Raw genomic sequence first — 21,007 nt, 5'->3', positions numbered from 1 at the left:
GAGGGCTATTTTAAGAAGAACCTTGGTAGTTTTATGAAGATTTCCTCCTTATAAATAGTGCATATGTAGTCTGCTATGTTGTGGAGCTCATTCATCCTTTTAGATGAAGTAATTGCTGAATACAAACATATACCTATAGCTTAAACTGGTATATTCATCAGCTCAGATAAAAGTAGATTTAATAGTTACCAAGGGGGGACTCAGTTTTGGGATAGCCTTTATGAAGGTGGAAAAATCTTGGCATGGCAACCAAATGACACTTTCAGCATCCAAACATATCTGTATAGACCCAGACTGTTCAAAATGCAGAAAATAGTCCAGTATGTTGTGTTTTGAGTAGTAATGAAGACAATTATGCCGATGCAACCAGATTAGGAATTTTCTCCATTTTGAAGAAAAATGGATGTTATAACATCTTTTCTGCTGTTTTTTTGAGTTTTCCTCTACTTCCTGTGAATGAGCAATCTCTGCAGATATCAACTAGTAAACATTCATATTGTTAAAATGAAACAGATGTAGAATTTACTCTTTAACTTGAAGCAGGAATCAAAGGTAATGGTACTGACGGCCTTATGGGAAGATTGTTAAGGCCCCCAAAACACTTTTGTTTTGGCCAAGATTGAAATGAGCATTTACGTGTTAAGGCTTTCTGATTATGACTCCTTGAATTATCTCAGGGAGAAGGAGAATAAGAATAAGATAAATGTATGCTATGACTAAGTCTTGGATATGAACTAAGCCATGGGAAACAGTATACAGAATGTGAAACTTTTACCTGCAAAATAACCAAGCTGTTGCTGAGCACTGAGTTTGACACTATAATGTTCAAATACCAAAGAGGTTTCACTGGCAAATAACAAAGAGAATTCAATAATGAAGATAACGTGTCTCAGACGTTATCAGTAGAAATCCATGATAAATCTATTGCAACCTCACTTCTACCGGAGGCAACCTTCAGGGAACACCACCGAAGTCTGGGTAGACCCAGATTACAAAGGCTACTCTTAAAAAGTCTTGATGCCAATGTCTTGGGAGCCATCTCAGGCAGGACAGACTGATTGTTTTTGCATTCTGTGTGGTTTGGTTTGCAGGAGATACTCTGTCGAAATGGATGCAGATGTTAGATGATGAAGCTATGGAAACTGGTTTTGATGATCTTGAGTCCTTGCCTTTTTTTCGGAGAAGGGAAACTCAGGTTTGATTCAGTGCATGTAGATTCCTCTAGCAGAAAGACCTTGGGGTCTGACTTTCTAGACAGTTGCTCCTTTCTGAAAAGCATCACCAGATACTGCGTCTGTCAGGAATGGGACTTTCCCTGAGGCAAAATAAGGACCTCGTGTGGCTGTCACTGAGGTCCGTGACAGCCACACAAAGTGAGCAGCCTATGAAGCCTAGAGATTTGTGGTCAGACTTTCTAGACAGCCAGTGCTGTATATAGACTGCAGAGAAACATCAAGAAAACAGAGAAAGATTCCAGACTCACAATGAACTGAAGGACCTTAACATAATACTAGTACCTGGTTAACGTGAACTTGCTAAAAGAATCAACAACAATCAGCCACAAACAAGAAAACTTAATGGTCTAGGAACAGAGATGCTACATTTTATGCAGTAACAGGTACTGGGATGTGACTAAGTCTGTATGTCCTTGGTTAGAAGTACAAAGACAGAGGAAGTGCATGTGGCACCTCTATAATTCTCTGTCTTGATATTGATGTGCACCCATCAAGAGTGGAAGACAGAGGGTTTGTGTCTTCTAAGGAAATGAAAGACAAGGCGTGAACTCAAGCAATAAGCTCTGACTGTCTGCACTGATTAATTGTTAACTCATTAGCTTTTTCTTGGACTTCTCCAACTTGCTCTTGGCAGAATGGAACAGCTCCAGACAATGTAGCTCTCAGCAGTATAGAAATGAATCAGGCTGTGACACCGTGGCCTCAAGATCAGGAACAGGTCCTTGTCCCCCTTTTATTTATTAGTGTAACTGTAACCATGAAGACTATTTCTCAGAAGAATAGTGCTGAATAGGAGGTACATATTTACAGGAAAAAGGTATTGGACAAAACCTTCCATAATACAGCAACTGAAGAATGGAGGGACAAACCATAAAAATGGAGACTAAGGAAGTTCATGACGTATTTTTCTGCTGATGTCTAAAATTGAAGATTTTATCATTCACATAAGAGCATGCATTCTTACTCATTTTTATACACTTACTATGTTGGAAAGTGTACATTGTTGCTCACTTAATTTTGCCTCCAAATGCACAGTAAGGTACAGTCAATGTGTTATATAAAACTGTCCTGGTTTGGCTGGATTAGAATTATAGGACAGCCATGCTAGGCAGGCCATTAGCAGTTTCAAGTCAGCCAGGGCAGCTGACCTGAGTTAGCTACAGGTGTGGCCCATACCATAATGTCATGGTCATTTTTAAGTGGGAAAGTTTACTGAGGAGAGGGCTCCTGTGTGGTTCCTCCTGTGGTTCCCCTGAGGAGTGCTCTCCAGTCAGTTGTGATGACTGGATATTCATTTTGCTAAGTATAACTGTGTGTCTCTGTTGGTATTGGTGGTGTATTGCTAAATCTGTTTCAATTCTACTCACAGGTCTGCTCTCCTTTTTCCCCTGATTCCCCTCCCTGTCTGGTGAGGGGTTGTTGGATGATAGAGTGACTGTTTTAGTTTAGCCCTGGGTACAGGTTAAATGTAGACACAAATGTACTTCTATTTTTCTCAAATAAATTTCAATATATAATTGCAGCTGCTATAATAAAAAACATCGTTTTGTAATACAAAGACAAATTGATAGTGCAATTTAATGTGAATGAGGAGGAAACTGTTTGTTTTCATTTGTTCTATTCCTTTTAAAAGAGAAGCAACATTATACAAAATGGCTCAAAATTCTACTGAATACAGCATAGACCCTCCTCCTAGATTCCAATCAGATTTTTAGGTAGAAAAAGCTGCATGTCAGTGGTGAAGAATAATCTTTGTGTATGTGGGCGTTGCAGGCATAACATTATTAATGCATCATTGTTTTTCCATTGTAAAAGTGCACTGACTGAAAAACTTGTGGAAAAATAGCTGTGATTCCCAGTCACCACATGTTCAGTGGGTACAGTCAAGATACAAGATTGTTTAAAGAAAGAGAAAATAGCATGATTTCAACACCCTGCCTGAAGCTTTCTGAGCAGTGTCTCAGAATAACTGACAAGTGTGGCTTTTCCCCTACATTGGGTCTGCAATTGCATTCCATGCACTCCATTACATCCGGCAAGGTATCTGTTATTTTCACTGAAGCTCCAAGTGGTCAGCACGTATAAAGGGGAAAAACTAGATGACAGATGACTGATTTGAAGTTTGCTCATATGTTATCAGATCTATCTATGTGGCATATGACAACACAGCACTAAACCCAAAGGCTTTTGCTTTACTTTAAGAATAAAGCATTTCCATGTGTTAGAATCTGAAAAAAGATGAATATAATCTAGGAAAACAAGGAAATCACACTTCAGGAGAATAATGGTCTACACAGAAATATACAAAGGCCTGTCAAGGACAGACAGCTCTGTTATCTATGAAGATATAATAAAATAAATTTCACTGATATAATTTGGTTTCTGTTTCTCAAGATTTTAAAAAATATTGGCTAAGGTTTCTCTGAGAAGAAAAACTTTACATTGCAAATGGAATGGCTGTGACTTATTAATCTTTACAGCAAACAAAATGAGGGACAGAAGAACCAGACTGCTCTGCTACAAACAAGTAGAGAGATGAGCTTGTGCCAAGATATCATTGGACTCTGGCAGGGGATGCAGCTTCCTGACTAATGGGAAAACCGTGAGAACTGAGCAAGTAAAAAGGAAAGTGAAATACACCTGAGCCTTGGGTGAGTTTTAAGTGAAAATATTTGTTTCTTTTTTTGAGGTAAGCACTGAGTTTGCTGAAGCTATCCTTTAATTCCCAAAATATTTGAGATAATTTGGCTGTTAAATGCCTTGATCACTGCTGCCAGAACAGTCACCTCATGCAGGATGTAGACTGCTTTTAAAATCTGAGTAATTTCATGTCGGTTGAAAGGATGAAATACCTTGAAGGAAATCCTTAGCAGCCTGCAGCACTGGGACCATAAAAAGCATCTAATTTTAGGTTGGCAGGAAGAGTATTAACCTCAGAATCCTGCCTTTTGTCCCCACATTTTTCCCAGATATGTCAGCTTCCTTCCAAGCAATGGAAATTCACTGGCCTGAATGGCAGTCTAGCAAGCACCTAACTGACCACTGGGATAGAAACTTGCAGTGCAGAGAACCTGGCAAACTTGACTTTAGATTTTGAGCCGCATTGTGCTGATGAATATTAAGGAAAAGCCATTAATTGTTGACTATTGGCTCAACATCTGCTACTGAATTCGAAGGATCTTATTAACATGAGGTTCAGAGGTGGTGGTAATCTGTGTACACATAAACACTAAAAATGGAAAGGAGGAAGCTGGTATCATTAACTCTGTTTATCTTTGTGTCAGAATCCAGACAATACTCTATCAAACTGAGGTCTGGTAATCAGGGACTGTCCAATGTAATGATATTTCCCTTGAGTGGCTATTAAAGGAGGTTAAATGGAACATTTTGTGTATTCAGCTCAAACGTGTTGTACTTCAGTCTGACCTAGATGGATCAAAATGTGTTTGGAAGTTAATACGGAGATTCACAGATGAGACACAAATAGAAGCTACCTAGTGTACTCCATTGCTTACAGAGTTACCACTAATTTTCAGCACTGTGTTTTCCTTAAATCTCTTACAGCTAATAATTTGGAGTTTACTAAATGGTACCTTTCTCCCTGCCACTCTGTCTTGAAAACTTCGAGCTTGTTTAACTAGATGAAGGATTGGCTGAAAGGCAGTCTGGTGAACTGTTAAATAAGCAAAAGTAATTTCTAGTGGTCTGGACAATCTTTCTTAAAGTCTGGACAGGAAAATGGTGGAGATGTTTTTCCCCCTGCTTTTGACATTCAGCAACAGAGAAGGCGCAATTCACACAGTACCTTTGCTGACACCTGCATGCTGTTTTCTTGCATGTTCATGATGGCTTCAGAAATCTTGACATCAATAGGATCCATGACTGATTCAATGTTGAATGGTCCCTCTAATCTCTCTGCTACCAGAAGCATAGCATCTGTTAAAACACAAAGCAGCCATTCCCTTAAAGAAAGGATACCTCTGGGTGCCTCAGGCAGACCAGTGTCACCAGTTGGAGGCATGAGTACCAAGCGGTCCTGAGCAGAAGCCTGTGGGGATGTGTGGCAGTGGGACCATGAAGCCTGCAGGACAGCTTCCCAACTGTCAAAAATAACTTCCGCTACCACTGCCGCCACAGAAAGAGGAATAAAGACTGTAAAAGTTAGATTAATAATACTTGTCATAGCATTATTGAGCTGGGGGCAAAATTATTTTACACAGCATTGCACCACTCGAAGCAGCCACTGCTCTGGAGTGTGTTTATGTAGTCTCCTTCCCAAGAAAAGCAGGATGATAGAAATGAATCCCTTGGGTATGTTCTTAGAGTTTGTATGAGATGATGAAAACTTTGATATGATATATCAGGGTATTATAATTAAAACAGCTGTTCTTTCTGACCTTAATGATCTCATTTTCTTGCAATATGAACAGCAGATGAATATTGGATTTCTGCCATAGCATATAGATACAAACCATGTTTGCCATGCTACATTTTCAAAACATGGTTGCAAGTTGTATGCAGAAACATATATTCTTTGTATGTTTTGGATTTTAAAAACAATTCACATTAAAGACCCTCTTGTGTTCATTAACAAGTAAAACCAAGCAATTGAACAGGGATTAATAATAGTAAAAAATGTTTTGCCATACATCACATATGTTTGCCTATGCACAGACAAATTCATCACAATTGTTGTGGCAACAGCCATGCAATAAACTGGATTTATACTATACCTTTGAACATCATATTTGATCCTTGTCTTATGTGTTAATTTTTAAAATTTTCAGCATCTCTTTAGCTTTAAACAGATGCCACTTGCAATTTCAACATGACAAACAAAAATTTTCACGTGCTTCCAAAACAGATGTCATGCCTGCCTTGCTGTTCTAAGCACCAGTCCTGTGGCAGCTATGGGGAGAAGGCATAGAGCACCCTGTAGCCCTGACGGCAGTGTTTGTTAGCTCTGCACTTGACTGTGGAGTTCTGGGGCTTCTTTCCAGCCTACATGGCCGTCTTCTCCCTCCCCACAGAAGCACACATGCGCGGATATATGGGAAGAAGAGGCTGGTGTCTCACCCTAGCAGTTGAGACAGACGCCCATGCACAGCCTAACTTGAGGGCTGCAATATGTTGTTTATATGCAGTCAATGCATGCCTAAAAATCCCACTGAAATGGAAGTTACTTGGCATGTAGTACCTAAGCACTTTTGCAAATTCGGGTCTAATATTTCACATTACTTTTAGGCTTGAAAGAGTGTAATGCCAGTTATTTGGAGTGGGGTGTATAGCACTTGTTCCTAACTGTGAGAAATGGTGAAATGACAGGAATTTAGTTTCAAACAGGTGTTATTTTGTCTGTACATTATTTTATAATTCTTTAGTTTAAATGTTTTCCAGTGGGAAACTCGATGAAAACAGCACCTAGCTCTGATAGAGGAAACAAAACAATTTTCGTACACACAAAGATACGTATACACATGCATACACTTAAAAATTCCTGCAATAAGTTAGCAATTTTTCCACATGCAAAGAAAATTTGTAAGTGTGGACTAGTATAAAGGATTTTTTTTCCTCACATGTTCGTAATGACGTATATAAAACATTTATGCTGTAGCACTTTGTGAGCAATATGATCAACCTAAATCCTAGCTGCCACAACCAATACTAGATATTGTTAGGGCACAGGTCTCAGTGGCTAGATTTTGGTGCTTTTGTTCAGGATTAGGGTTAAGATTAGCGTTAATGCAAGAAACAGGAGGTTTTATATATATTTTTTTTTTTTTGGTGGGAGTAGCCCACAGCTTAAGTTAAGGACAAGTGCTTCTTTGTATGAGCACACTAGTTTAGGAACTAGCAGGTTGGACAAGTCGAGTGCTAAGCTCAAGTACGTGTTTCGGGTAAGGGACTGCATTGAAGTAGTGCTCAGTATATAGGTAATTGCTGGAGACCCTTCATGAGAATGGATGGTGGCTGGAGTCTACTTGCTGTTTCTTCTGATGGTATGGGGCACTAGTTTGGAATTAAACCTTGAATCTTAGCTGTGTGGCAAAGTGCATCATCATTAACTGAACAACAGCTTTAATTTTAAGAACAGCCTTTGTTCAAGCGAAGTGTCTTCAACTTCAAAATTAATAGTTCTAGGAGATGCAAACTAAAGATCTGTTCCTGTTTTTGTATCTTTAGAAAAAACATCCTTTAGATCATCAGCTTCTACTTTCTGAATCTTAACCCTATCCATAGACAGTCTTTCCTCAGTCTTTGTACTGGAAGTGGGCAGAGAATGAGAAATGTGGGTAATTTCTGGCTGCTAAATATCTCTGTGAGCTTTTCGCTATGTTGAGCTTCCTTGTTTGATGGTGGGTTCAAAAGCTTGGGTTTGAGTTAAAGTCAGAGTCCAGTTTATGCTTCAATCACATGAGCTATAGCTTTATGCTAAAAAAAGGGGAAGAGAAAAAAAGAAAAGAGAAAAGAAAAAAGAAAGAGAAAAGAAGAGAAGAACAGGGAGCAAAATGAAGCAGTAGAGCCCAGGTTCTCCATATTCTTTAATTGCTATTTCCTTCTGTGGCTTGGAATGACTCTGGGCCATTCCAGACAGGTATTCACAACACAAATCTGTGGAGAAGCTAGCCTGAAGTTGTGAGGCTGTGAGCTAACAGTATCACTTGACATTGGAGCCCTACAATCCTTTTAGTTAGCACTATAGGAATACAGCTAGGGACGGATGAGTTGAGGGAAAAGTTTAATTTGAAATATCCACACCTTTATTGATGACAGTTACAACTTTATATCAACAGTCTGTATTTTTGTTTTGGAGCTAGAATGTGGGACAAGACTAGGGTTAAACTAGAGGCCTATATGGGGACATATTTGAAGAGGCAGAGCCTGAGAAATGGATTAAATGCTGGGATGAGAGATGCTTGAAGGACTAAGCTGAAACATGTTCCTTCCGTTTCAGCTATTTCTGAGGCTGACACAAGCTGAGCTTCCAGTTAAAGCTCTTTTTAGGGCTTAGTTTAGACTAGAAATCTTGGGCAATTGCACAGTTCAGATGAGCTCTTGCACAAATGGAAAAGTAATGTTGTTTGAGGACACATTCTATGTTCTTCAGTTTCAGCACGTGTGTAAGGCCATGGCTGATTTAGCAGTGACTGGACTGCTGGGTTACTCCTGTCTCCTTCTGGTAGGAGTACTGAAAGCTCAGTTGAACAAAAAAGAGTAAGCGATTGCCACTTCTATGAACTCCAAAATTATTTTCTTAGCCTCTTCCTGTCTGAGCTCTTCCTTCTACTCTTTCTCTAACCATCATATTGTTCATAATATTGAGCCAAACCTATCCAGATGGTATCTGACAGCCCTAGACTGACGGAAGCCTTGAAGAGCAAGACAGTCATATTACTGCGAGTGTGCAGGCCCCTTGGGAACATAATCACTACTGTAGCTAACCGGCTTCTATCTACTGATTTTTTTGAGATTTTTTTTTTTGTGTTTGAGTGAGCCCTCAGATTAAAACTCAGACTGAATTGCCTATCCTTAACATTGAACCCTAGACACGCCCCCCTGTGTGTTTTCTTAAGGTGAATTCCTCCCTTGGAAAATATTTCCTCAACTCATTAGGGTGCATCTCTTATTTGCCAACCCTAACCCTCATTCCAGTGTTAAACCTTATTATTCACCTGCACAATTCTATATGAACACACACAATATATACACACACCAGGTATCCTATGCAATTGAATGAAATAAAAGCTGTTAGGTTGAATATAGTGAAAAATCACTTGAAATTTGATGATCTGAGATTTATGACAGGACAGTCAAAATGGTGTAATGGCCTTTCCCAGACTGTAGCTCTTCAAATATATAATCATGTAACAACAAACAAAACAGTGTTGTCTCACTTTTTGTGTCTCTTTTTGTTTTTGTTTTTTTGTTTTTTTTTCCTAAAAATGTTATGAATATTATTACAGGAAAAGCTGGAAAGATTTCAAAATAAAGTCAGGAAAATCTATATGCCTCATTCTTGAGACCTTAGCATTTTCAAGAACAGGCTCTTGAACTAAAAGAAAGCCTAACTCAGTTTAGTGGGACTCTATGTGGGTTTGAGCTCAGTCAGTTCAAATAGTATACTGGGAGCTTAATTATTGTTTCTGCTATAAAAATCTGAAAACTAATCGATTAATTGACTATGTGTTTTTATGCTGTTAATAGACTTGGACTGTATTGTTCAATTACATGTTTCTTACTTTTATCTCTTTTGCATTTTTCGATGCTTTGCCTAGGCTAAATACATGTCTTCCCCCTCTGTATGCTATAGCACTTGGTAAAAAGCTGGCATCTAGCTGCTGGGTGAGTAGCTCACGAACTCAGTTTAGTCATTCTTGCATTGCGGGTTTGTTAGCAACTCAGAAACATGACTGATTGCTCACTTGAGAACATGGGCTTGCAAAACAGTCCTAAGAAAGTGCAGAGCGTATGGCACACTACCTTCACTGTCAGTGCCACCGCTCTCGACCTCTCCTGCTAGGTATGTGTTGCTCAGAACAGGAGTGGGGACCTTCATGATGCAGTAAAAAACCCAAGTCTAATGGAGTCCCAGGGTGTAGTCCCAGGGGCCCCAAAATGCCTCTGCTGGCTGAGCACAGTAGCTCTGCTTAACTGCTTTGTATTCCCTTTCCACACCAGGAAACACTGTAGGTATTTGACAGAGGCTCTTGGACATTGTTTCATTTTAAACAGTGTATAAGAAAAAGATCCTGCAGAAATATTTGGTTTACTTAATAGATTATTTTTTTTAAAGTTTTATATGTGACATGAGTTTTTCTTTTCATGTACATTTTGTTGTTCTTCTGCTTTTAAATTATCAGTGAGTTTGCAGGAGTGGTTGAGATTTCCCCAGGGAAATCCAGAAAAAGCATACATGGATGAAGTCTCTAAAACTTTTGTTTCTTCAGAGAGACAAAGAATGGTAAAACACTACATTACATGTCCTTCACAAAATCTTAAGGTGTATTTCATTTTGGGAAAAAAGGGAGGAAGATCTTATCTTAAATTTCCGATCAGGCAGTTGCTATTTTCTGTAGTCTTGTATGTGTGGTCTAACATTTATGAAGAACTGTGAAGTGCTTGTTCACATAGTTGTTTGTGAAGGACAAATTTTTATTTGGGAAGCTTCAAAGGTTTAGTCTATGGACAAGTCTGAATCACAGAAGATGAGAGATGAATCAGTTGTAAACAGACTGAGCACCTTGTTGTAGTTGACTATGACCTTGAGAGTAGCAATGACTGTTCTGGAAAAGCATATAACTGTTAATATGCTGGGCTGCAAAGCTGTGCTTGTTTGGTAGCTTCCCAACCTTCTAACCAAGGGCAAAGGGAGGCAGGAGTTTGAGTTGTATTTACTACATCATGTAGGCAAATCTCTGAGTTTTCTGTCATGACACTAAATATAAATAGTGGTCATAAAATGTTTAGAGCATTAGATGGTAAATTAATGAAACAAAATAAAAAGTAAAAATTGAAAAGTGAAATATGGCTACATATTGACTTTTAAGAAATATAATAACAGTGGAAATACATCCCTGTAATACTCTGCCAAAACTTTTACTGCTATATTATAATTTACTAAAAAAATTCAAGAAGAGGAAAGTAAAATTCCACCTCACATTTAATGAGGTGTTAAGAACTCTTTTCTCAGGAAATCAGAGTAACGCATGGCAATGATGCCAAAACCACTGTTTTTCTTAGAGTTCACAATCCCCTTTTCACATTATTATTCATATGAGAAGACTGTGCAGCTCTATTCTGATGAGGCTTAATCGACAGATTTCCTCTCTTGACTATCATTAAGCTCCACATATGTATTGGCATAATAACATTATAATTCTCTACATCCTGCTCTTTTTTGGGGCGGAAGGCACTTTTCTTAAAACTTGTGTTTGCACCTGTGTAAAAGGGATCTCAATATTCCTTATTTGGATATTTAGTTATCAATATCCAGTTAAACTTATCTGTTAAGGTATGCAGGCAATGAATAGTCCTCGCCTGAAGTTTAGGTAAGTAAGCAAAACATGAGAAACTGCTGTATGTGGTGTGACATTTTCCTGGAGGTAACAAGTGACAGAGTAGGCAGCTGAAAAAAAGTCAAAAGTTAGCACTGTGAAGAACGGCGGGTTTTCACAGAAGGTTAGCAAAACAGGCAGCAGTGGGGAAAAAGCACCTAGGGTGGGTTTTTTATATGAGAGAAAACAAGGGTGAAGAAAGAAATGGATTAAGGTGAGCTGGGGAACAAGCATGGCAAAATGGTGAGAAGAGGGCACATGAAAGAGGCTATCCATGTGGACATGCTGCCTGACCACTGGGGACTGGTAAAAGACCCTGGAGTAGGTTGGCCAGGGATGTGGTGGAATCTCTCTCGCTGAAAATGTTAGGACTTGGCTTGGCAGAGTCCTGAAAAATCTAATCGAAAGCCCTGCCTTCAACTTAAGGTTGGACACTAGAGTCCCTCCACAGTTCCCTTACTTAACCCAGACTTTTCCTGTGTTGTGCTTTGATTCCGTTCCACCCATCTGGAAGTTAGGCTTACAATCTGAGTTAGTTGTAGAAAGCTTAGGTTGGGAAAACTTTGGATTCAAAGACATTTTTAACCAACTCCACAGGACTCTATGCTTGAGACTTTGCTGTTGTAAGCTTTTCATAAATGATCTGGGAATGGGGGTAAACAATGAGGCGAAAGAGCACACTGGTGTTATTATTCAGGAGAGTAAAGATGAAGACTGTCCCAGAAAGATGAAGACTGTCACAGACTGTCAGCCTCACCTCCATTCCTGGAAAAGTGATGGAGCAACTTATCCTCGGTGCTGTCTCTAGGCATATCAAGGATAAGAGGGTCATTAGTAGCAGTCAACATGGCTTCACCAAAGGGAAGTCATGCTTGACCAACCTGATAGCCTTTTATGAAGACATAACCAGGTGGATAGATGATGGCAGTGCAGTGGATGTGGTTTATCTTGATTTCAGTAAAGCATTTGACACCGTCTCCCACAGCATCCTCGCAGCTAAACCGAGGAAGTGTGGTCTGGACGATTGGGTAGTGAGGTGGGGTGTGAATTGGTTGAAGGAAAGAAGTCAGAGAGTTGTGGTCAATGAGACAGAGTCCAGTTGGAGGCCTGTATCTAGTGGAGACCCTCAGGGGTCAGTACGGGGACCAGTACTATTCAATATATTCATCAATGACCTGGATGAGGGAACAGAGTGCACTGTCAGCAAGTTTGCTGATGACACAAAACTGGGAGGAGTGGCTGACACACCAGAAGGCTGTGCTGCCATTCAGCAAGACCTGGACAGGCTGGAGAGCTGGGTGGGGAGAAATTTAATGACACACAACAAGGGCAAGTGTAGAGTCTTGTATCTGGGAAAGAACAACCCCATGTACCAGTACAGGTTGGGGACTGAGCTGTTAGAGAGTAGCCTAAGGGAAAGGGACCTGGGGGTCCTGGTGGACAGCAGGACGACCATGAGCCAGCAATGTGCCCCCATGGCCAAGAAGACCAATGGCATCCTGGGGTGTATTAAAAGGGGTGTGGTCAGCAGGTCGAGAGAGGTTCTCTTCCCCCTCTACTCTGCCCTGGTGAGACCACATCTGGAATATTGTGTCCAGTTCTGGGCCCCTCGGTTCAAGAAGGACAGGGAACTGCTTGAAAGAGTCCAGTGCAGAGCCACAAAGATGATTAAGGGCGTGGAACACCTCCCTTCTGAGGAAAGGCTGACGGAGCTGGGTGTCTTTAGCTTGGAGGAGACTGAGGAGTGACCTCATTAATGTTTATAAATACGTAAAGGGAGTGTCAGGAGGATGGAGCTGGGCTCTTCTTGGTGATTTCCAATGATAAGACAAGGGGCAACGGGTGCAAGCTGGAGCATAGGAGGTTCCACATTAACATAAGGAAGGAGTTTTTCATCGTGAAGGTGACAGAGCACTGGAACAGGCTGCCCAGAGAGGTTGTGGAGTCTCCTTCTCTGGAGACATTCAAAACCCTCCTGGACGCATTCCTGTGTGATCTACTCTAGGTGGTCCTTCTCTGGCAGGGGGGTGGACTAGATGGTCTTTCAGGGTCCTTTCTAACCCCTAACATTCTGTGATTCTCTGAAAATCTAAGAACCTTATGATAGGAAATGACCGAGCAGTAAAATGGAATCAAGTGATGAGTATAAGAAAGAAGAAATAACTTCTAACATTTTTTAGGCAAAGAAGGGCTCTGAGATTACTATTGCCACTCAAAACCAAGCTTTTCAGTTCATACTATCACAACATCAGTTTAGCAATCATCAAAAAACTCCACACTGAATATTGGGAGTAACTAGGGAATGAACAGAACACCAAAGAAAACAAGTTTATTTTTATGAATAAATCTACATCTTGGTTACCACAATACAGAAGAAGTTACAAATGTAAGCTTTTAAATGTGACAGAAGTGGCAATCTAACATTCCACGATCTTGAATTAGAAGAATTACTGGAGGATGTAATAGAGGCCAGCCAAACTGCAGGTCACATGGGGATATGTTAAGGTTCATTGTTTATTCCAGTACAGGAAGGGGGATGTAGAATATAAAACTAGAGGATCACATTTTATTAATTTCTTAATGTTACGATAATGATACCTTGCTAATCCCAGGATTATGTGGTAAATTCCTTAATGTTGCCATGACTATCAGAGAATGTTTGGATGCTCCTAAGTTCCTTTGGTAAATTCAGCCTTTTTTTCTTCTGAATTGAAGAACATTGCCCCTGTTTTATGCGGGAAACCATAATTGCTATTAAGATCTGAAATACATATTTCCCAGATACCAGTGCCAGATTTTTCAATAGACATTCTATGAGTAACATCTTTCCTGCTACTTTGTCACTAAGTTGACTTTATGCCTTTCCTTGCCATAAATAAACAATCAACCTATGGCCAGCTTTGCTGGCATGAATCCATCCCAATGGTATGGCTCCTAGGGAGGTGTCACACACAGTTGCACAGATGAAATTGATTTTTGTCTTTCATCTTATTGATTAATATGGAAAAGTACTGCAGATATCTCATTGCATTTAAAAGCCTGCCACTATGCAGAGAATTTTGAGATGCTTAACAGCATTTTCTCCCAGTGAGCCCCAATGCAGCAAATAAAAATGTGTATTTTTTTCCCCCGGATAAGTGTTTGAATCCCAAATGATTGTGTACATCAAGGTTGTCACAAATCAATACAGCTGGTGTGACTAATCTATTTATTGTTTTGATATTCTGTATGTTTGTCTAGCTTCACTAACTATATTATGGGGATGAAACAGAACTAATCAGTAGGATAGGGGCAATGTTGTAAAATCCTACACTTGAGCTTCTTAATTCTTCTAAATTATCTGTGTCCTGATCTTTTGAATGATTGGGAGATCAAGAGTAAAAATGTTCATCCAGTCTAGAGAAGGTCAAAGTAATATAAAAAGCTAATGTTCATCACACAAGGCCACTTGCCTGATACATTGTAATCATCATAAATATTACTAACAACACACAGATAGTTTTGGCCAGAAAATAAAAGATGTTCCCACTAAAACATTCACAGCAGGAAAAAATAGTTTTAACTGAGGGTGAAAATTTTAAAAATGGAACATTTTTCACAGAAAGACTGCTGGCTAGCTGCACATTGGTGAGGCTTCCAGGCCAGTGGCCAGGGAACCATCATCTTAATTCTCCGTCAAATTTTTTTCTAAAATGAGCATTTTCCAGAAGAAAATATTTCATCCCATCAGCTCCAGTTTCATTCGAGAGATGTTTATGAATATGAATCAGCTATATTTCCCTGTAAGATTGCTGAATGTCAGAAAAACAGACTAGGGAATCTAGGGAGGTATGGCGGTTTGGGATCAATTCTCAGTAACTTTAAGTTTTAACCTGTTCCTACAGTTCTAAGCACTTAGTGGAACAGTCCTCCCTGATTCCCTATATGCTAAATGAGGAGCTATAGTCAGCTCAAGAGACCTCTGGAAGGAGATCCTATCCCCTCATTTTATTTAGAGATTAAGTTCGTTGTGAATTTATTAAAATTGGATTCTCTCTTTAGTGGCCACCTGAAGAGCATCAGGTTCATGCCTCCGCATTCAAGCCTCTGCAAGCTCTGTCCCACCCTCCTTACCCACCTGAGCTCCTCCTCTGCCACTGACCTGTGCTCGAGGCCAGTTTTCATGCAATTCCTAAGCTTTATGCACATTCACTTAATACAGATCCTCTGTTTACCAGAATAACAAATGGTGAAATTATGCTATGAGTAACCTGGCTATAGCTGTGGGGTGCTAACACTGATTTCATTACAGCTCTTCCAGATCCATACACGCATAAGTAAGAACAGGGAAGAAGAAATGTTAGGCCCTGCCCTACACTGTTGTACCCATGGTTTATTGCTATCAAAAATAAAACTAATTTCAGATTTTTTGAATGCAAATGTGTAAAACCAAAGACATAATCTTTAAACATCATAACTTTTAATGAAGACATTAAGATTATTATTAATACTTGTATCTGACAAGCAAATGGGACGTGAACCAAGGCCTAATAAAGTCACAAAGCATCTTTTCAACAATTTGGTTTGGAGGAGGCTGTTCATTCCTATTCTCAGGTTTTGCAGAAAAGATCCAATTTTGTTTCCCCTTGGCTGAGTGCATGGCAGCAAATGAACAGCTATTATTGCTGGTGCTGTACTGATATCTGTGGACAGTGCTATACAGAAATAAACATGTTTTGGCATGACAGGACTAGATGGTAGTTAAGTTGATATTTTCGTTCCTATTAAAAACAATAAGCCATGCCAGTTTTGTCTCCACTCAAAACATGGGAGAGAAAAATCAATGTTCATCAAACACAGCATCTATGGGAGAAATCATTTTTCACGTTTTCAAAAGAGCTTGAAAGTGAGGAGACAGAAAAAAGAACAGCAAATACTATTCTTAAAATGCTCCTTACAGATGTCATATAATTTTTCAAGGGAAAAAATAGCAAAAATTACATAATCTGATATTGATGTTCTGCACTGGATACTGGATGCTACCTGCTAGGAGGGGAAACCTTTTCGCAGGTGCTTAGCATTGGCAACATTCAGTAACTAAAAAAGGCCTCCAAAGACATGTCAACTAGGTTCCACTTCTGTAAAAGGAAAATTTAAGACACTTTTTTTTTGGTCCTCACTGTTTGCCACAAGCTCTATACAGAAAGATAACAGTGAATAATATAAATAATGATCATTAGCTTGGTAATAATATGTCCTCTCCCAACCAGAAAAGAGTACCAAAAGGCTTTGCTAAAACTTATAGCAGCCTAGCAACATCTTTTCTCCTAAAGCAGACAGGTACCGTCTATATTTTATTTTAGAAAAGCAAGTTAGACAACCTGCTTTTTTAAAGGGAAGTTGCACAAATGAAACTGGAACAAGTTCGTCCCTTTGGTGATGCTCACTCAAACCACGGAATAGAAATATTTATTTTGACTATTTCAAACATTTCTCTCACTATATATATGGAAACATAACCGTTAAATTCAACTCACCCCTTGCAGAGAGAGTATTGCTTAACATTTTTTATTTGTTTATTTTTCTGCAAATATATGTATGCTTGGTGTGAGGTTACACAGATATCTATGGAGGAATTTATTCATGAACAAATTATTGTGTCTGTATTTCAGATGAGTTTGTTCAGCCTTATCAGATGTCCTAGCCCATAAGTACTTGACAGAAATATGACACAGAAAAGTCACTTAGATGTAAAAAAAACAATACGTGAAAAGACAGTTCTCATATTTCCCTTTTCTTTGTTAAGAAGGTATCTCTCTAATTTAAAATTAAAGAGGCTCTGGCAAGGTAAGAATATGAAATATTTCCATACCTCTATTAGGCCTCTTTCTCCAAAACTTTTCCTTCCTTCTTTCCTATGGGAGGGCTAGAATATCTAATCAAGGACTGAAAATCCATTTACTGTGGACTCAGTGGCCAGTTACAAAAAACCACATGCCAGACTGGCTACAATTCATACTCGTGGTTTCCTTTAATATAAATGGTACAGTAGCACTGAAAATCCACTTACGTTTCTAAATCCGTACTTTGAAATACAGTGAATAATGACTGCAGTCATGGCACGATTGTATGCTTCTGGATAGCTGCCTGAAGGAACAACAAGGGACACAACAATGTTCATGTGTCTCCTCAGGCACTTTCTCTTGTCCTTCTGCTATCCTGGATGCATGATACAGCCTGGAAATCTACATGGAGTAGTGAAAAAGAGCACTTGGATGTTATGCATGCAGGAGATAACTTCCAAGAGACAGTCTAGAAATGAGAAAGCAGTGGTAGACTGGCCAACTCTGCCCGCCTAACTCAGGATGCAGTCACACAACCTGTTTAAGCCAACTGAAAAAGTGACACCACTGAGGACAAAATTTCATCCTGTTCCGTGCCAGCGCTGGTGCTCAGGGAGTAGAGGGGCAGCTGCTCGGAGAGATGGAGCTGGTTGGAAAGAGAATCCCTTTTTCATGTGTGTTCATTTTCAGCAGGTTGTGACCTACTGCAGAGCAGCCAAAAAGATGATGGGAATGGAAAGGAGGTTGCCTTTCAAAAGGCAGCCTGCATTAGGGCAGCTTTTCCCTACTAGTACTCATACTAGTACTGCCATCTGTTTCAGATTGTCAAGTGGTGCCCACCATCCCAGGAGTTTGCAGGAAGAGGTGACTGCAGGGCTAGATGATGGGTGCACCCAGAGGTGTGTGCTGTTTGGGTTGGAAGGTTGTGACCTTGAGGAGGAGGTACCAGACCTCCTCTGTAGCAGCAAGAGCAGCTCCAGAAGGGGATGTGCATACTGCAAGGAAAAATATTTCCAGAAGGATGGAGTGGGAACAGCATACCAGAGAGAGGGTGCTTTGCTGAAGTTGAAATAGAGGACTGCCATGGTGCTGGAAATTGTAGCCAAAGCCAAAACAGTTACAGTGATGTGAATCAGCAGCAAAAGATGGGCCACAGCAAAGGGTTGGCAGAATGGCAGCAGGGCACTGTGAAAACAGTGCCAATAACAAAGTTCTGCCCAATTTCTGCTTCTCAGTTGGACACTTTTCCTGCATCTGCTGTTTTCTTAGACCTTTGTTATTCTACAGTAACCACTATGTGCTTGGAAAGTGCTTAGGAAGTTTTGAATGCACCCACAGAATAAATTAAGAAGAAAACATGAACAGTAAAATGACATTCTGATATGCCAAGACATATGTGCCTTTCAGTGAATGCCTCATATAAAAAATTAATCGTTCCTAAAATAAAAAGGTGCTCATAGATCAGTCTTGTTTTAAACAGTAAATAGTTTAGTCCTTTTTATTTTGTGGAGAAACAGGAAGGTGTAACAATAAATTCTGATCAGGAAGGGTGTAGCACGTTATGTACCAGCTTGTGTTCATTCCAGCTCCCTGACTTTGTGTGCCTGAGAAAATGGTGAGCAGGTTGTGATAGCAGACTGATGGGTTCTTCTGGATGATTAGAAAAAAAAAATAAATCTGCAATATAGGGGAAGAATGGGGGCATCTCAATCCTTTCACACTGAAGAACAAAACAATTATTCATGGGGACAGGGGCCAATAAGACATATTTATTCTGAACTTTTTTTTGTTCATTTAAAGATCGATTTTTATTTTTATTGTCATTTACAAAATGTCTAAGGGTTTCTGAAGTGTGGTGCTTTGTAGAGCTTCATGTTGTTTGAAAGAGTCCAATTTCTCAGATAAATACTGTCATTATGCAGTTATTTATCCCTTTACTGTTAGGACATCCACTTTGATTAGTAGTTTTACGGATTTACTTACAAAAGAGATTGCACTGTGTTATGCACATTCTTGACAATCAGATGAAATACCCTTGTTCACATTCAGCTTCGTTATTTCACACTTAGCTAGCCAGTTTATATCAATCACTTGCTCACATTCTCCCTGAACTCTTAGATGGGTCATTAATAAAAAAAGTGTGTCTTTGCATGCTTTGCATTTCTTTCCTTTCCCTTAAAAGTGGAGAGTATTGTGTATGGATACCTCCAACCCAATCTTACCCAAAACACTGCTTGATGGAATGGGAAATAAAATAATGACACCTCAATCTGAAATGTACAGCACCTTGTCTATTCCTACTGGTCTCCTGAGGTAAGCAGCAGATTGTGCAAATGTAGTTTAGGGGAAACAAAAAAAGTCTCTGGTGGCACTTGCATTTTTTCCTCTTGGGTCATGTATTGAAAAAAAAAAGATTTCTAGATATCACTGGGATTTTACAATGCATTTAATTTTGTTAGAAGATCAACCGTAATTTCCTTCATGTTCCATTTTCCCCCAAATATCATGCGCAAATTGTATGCAGTCACCAGAAAGACTTTTTATTTACCGAGAGGTTAACTGAGTTTGAAGAGCAAGAGCGTAAATAGACACTTCTTTTATTCCAGATAGTGGAGAAGTATAAGAGACCGCATATCCAAAGCTGTTGAATTTCTAGGTTAATGCGTTTGTTTTCACATCAGATTGTCAGAAGAGACAGGTGTCTTCCACCCCTCAAGCTTTCTATAAAAGACCTCTCTACAGTGCTGCTCATGTGGATGACAAATCTTTCTCTATTGCAGCTAAACCAGGAAAAAAGTACTTCCAAGAGAGGGATGGCCACACAAAGTGCCTCACATCAGCTTCATCTCCTGGGAAAGAGTCATTTTACTGTTGTTAGCATTACTAGCAGAGGAGCCAGGACTCTGCTGGAAAATGGAGCAGACCTCATACATAGGAATGAGAACATGGAATAGGGCTAAGTTATGGCAATAAATGTCTTGCAGCTGTTAAGTAAGGCTTCTCTCTAGCCAGAGCTGATGAATCCAGGAGCACAGAGCTGCAGAGCAAAAGGCTTCACCCAAGTAACGATCCATCTGTCTTCTTGTAACAGTTTTAAAAAACTTAATGCCTTTTTTTGAATGCTTTTTGTATTTCATTTCATGCTGTCCTCAATGCACTATTAACAGCACATGTCATGAGATCCTTCCTCCAGCTGTCATTTGTTTTAAAGAAAAAGATCAAAGAATTTTAATGGCAAAGTCTGATCTGATTCATTTATTACTTAATATTGAAATGTGCAGCAAAGAGTGATAAAATAATTCCTTCTCTATATTGACTTTGGTGAGACCTATTTTCATTGTTTAGATTACTGAGGATTTGGCTATTTATACTATTCCTATAGAGAGGATTGGAGTTTTACCCATTTGGATGTAGACGCACTTTTATTTTGTAGGGCTGTGCTTTACATGTACATGACTGTATATACACATGCGTGTATATATACACATACATCCGTCAGCATACATACAAATTTCATAATTGAAAGTGCAAGTAAACAAACATTTTAGACACACAGATGTGTATCTGGCTGCAAACACCAGTGTCTGTTTGTTAGTTGCTAGTACCAATTTATGGCAAATAAACTCAAAAGCTACAGTACATTTATGAATTTTAGAAGAAACTCCCAGCCCTGTAAAAATACAGGCCCAAAAAGCCACTTGGTGACTTTTTGTTGTTGTTCACAGTTTGGCTTGGATCCATTTAAAAACCGAAATCTAATGAAATTTATTCTGCCATTCTTTTGCTAAATTTATGATAGAGGCTGAATGGCTTGGGGGATGAAGGACAGGACAAGACAGTTTTATCCACATAAAATGTTATTGTCATATTCTGTTCATTTACAGGGCCTGATTAT

At 39.4% G+C, this 21,007-nt stretch overlaps 1 protein-coding gene across 1 annotated transcript in view; it reads right to left on the bottom strand.

Moving 5' to 3' along the window:
* Positions 1-21,007, bottom strand: part of GPC6 (glypican 6) — an 805,850-nt gene that overhangs the window by 67,877 nt on the left and 716,966 nt on the right. Inside the window, exon 5 of the mRNA XM_086482023.1 lies at positions 5,041-5,171. Coding sequence (XP_086338149.1) covers positions 5,041-5,171 — 131 coding nt within the window. The remainder of the gene's footprint in view (positions 1-5,040; positions 5,172-21,007) is intronic.

This window comes from Leptosomus discolor, chromosome 1 (genome assembly GCF_034619465.1).
Source record: "Leptosomus discolor isolate bLepDis1 chromosome 1, bLepDis1.hap2, whole genome shotgun sequence".
Lineage (NCBI taxonomy): Eukaryota > Metazoa > Chordata > Aves > Leptosomiformes > Leptosomidae > Leptosomus > Leptosomus discolor.
The sequence above is the reverse complement of the archived record's forward strand: the minus strand, read 5'-3'. Positions and strand labels throughout refer to the sequence as shown.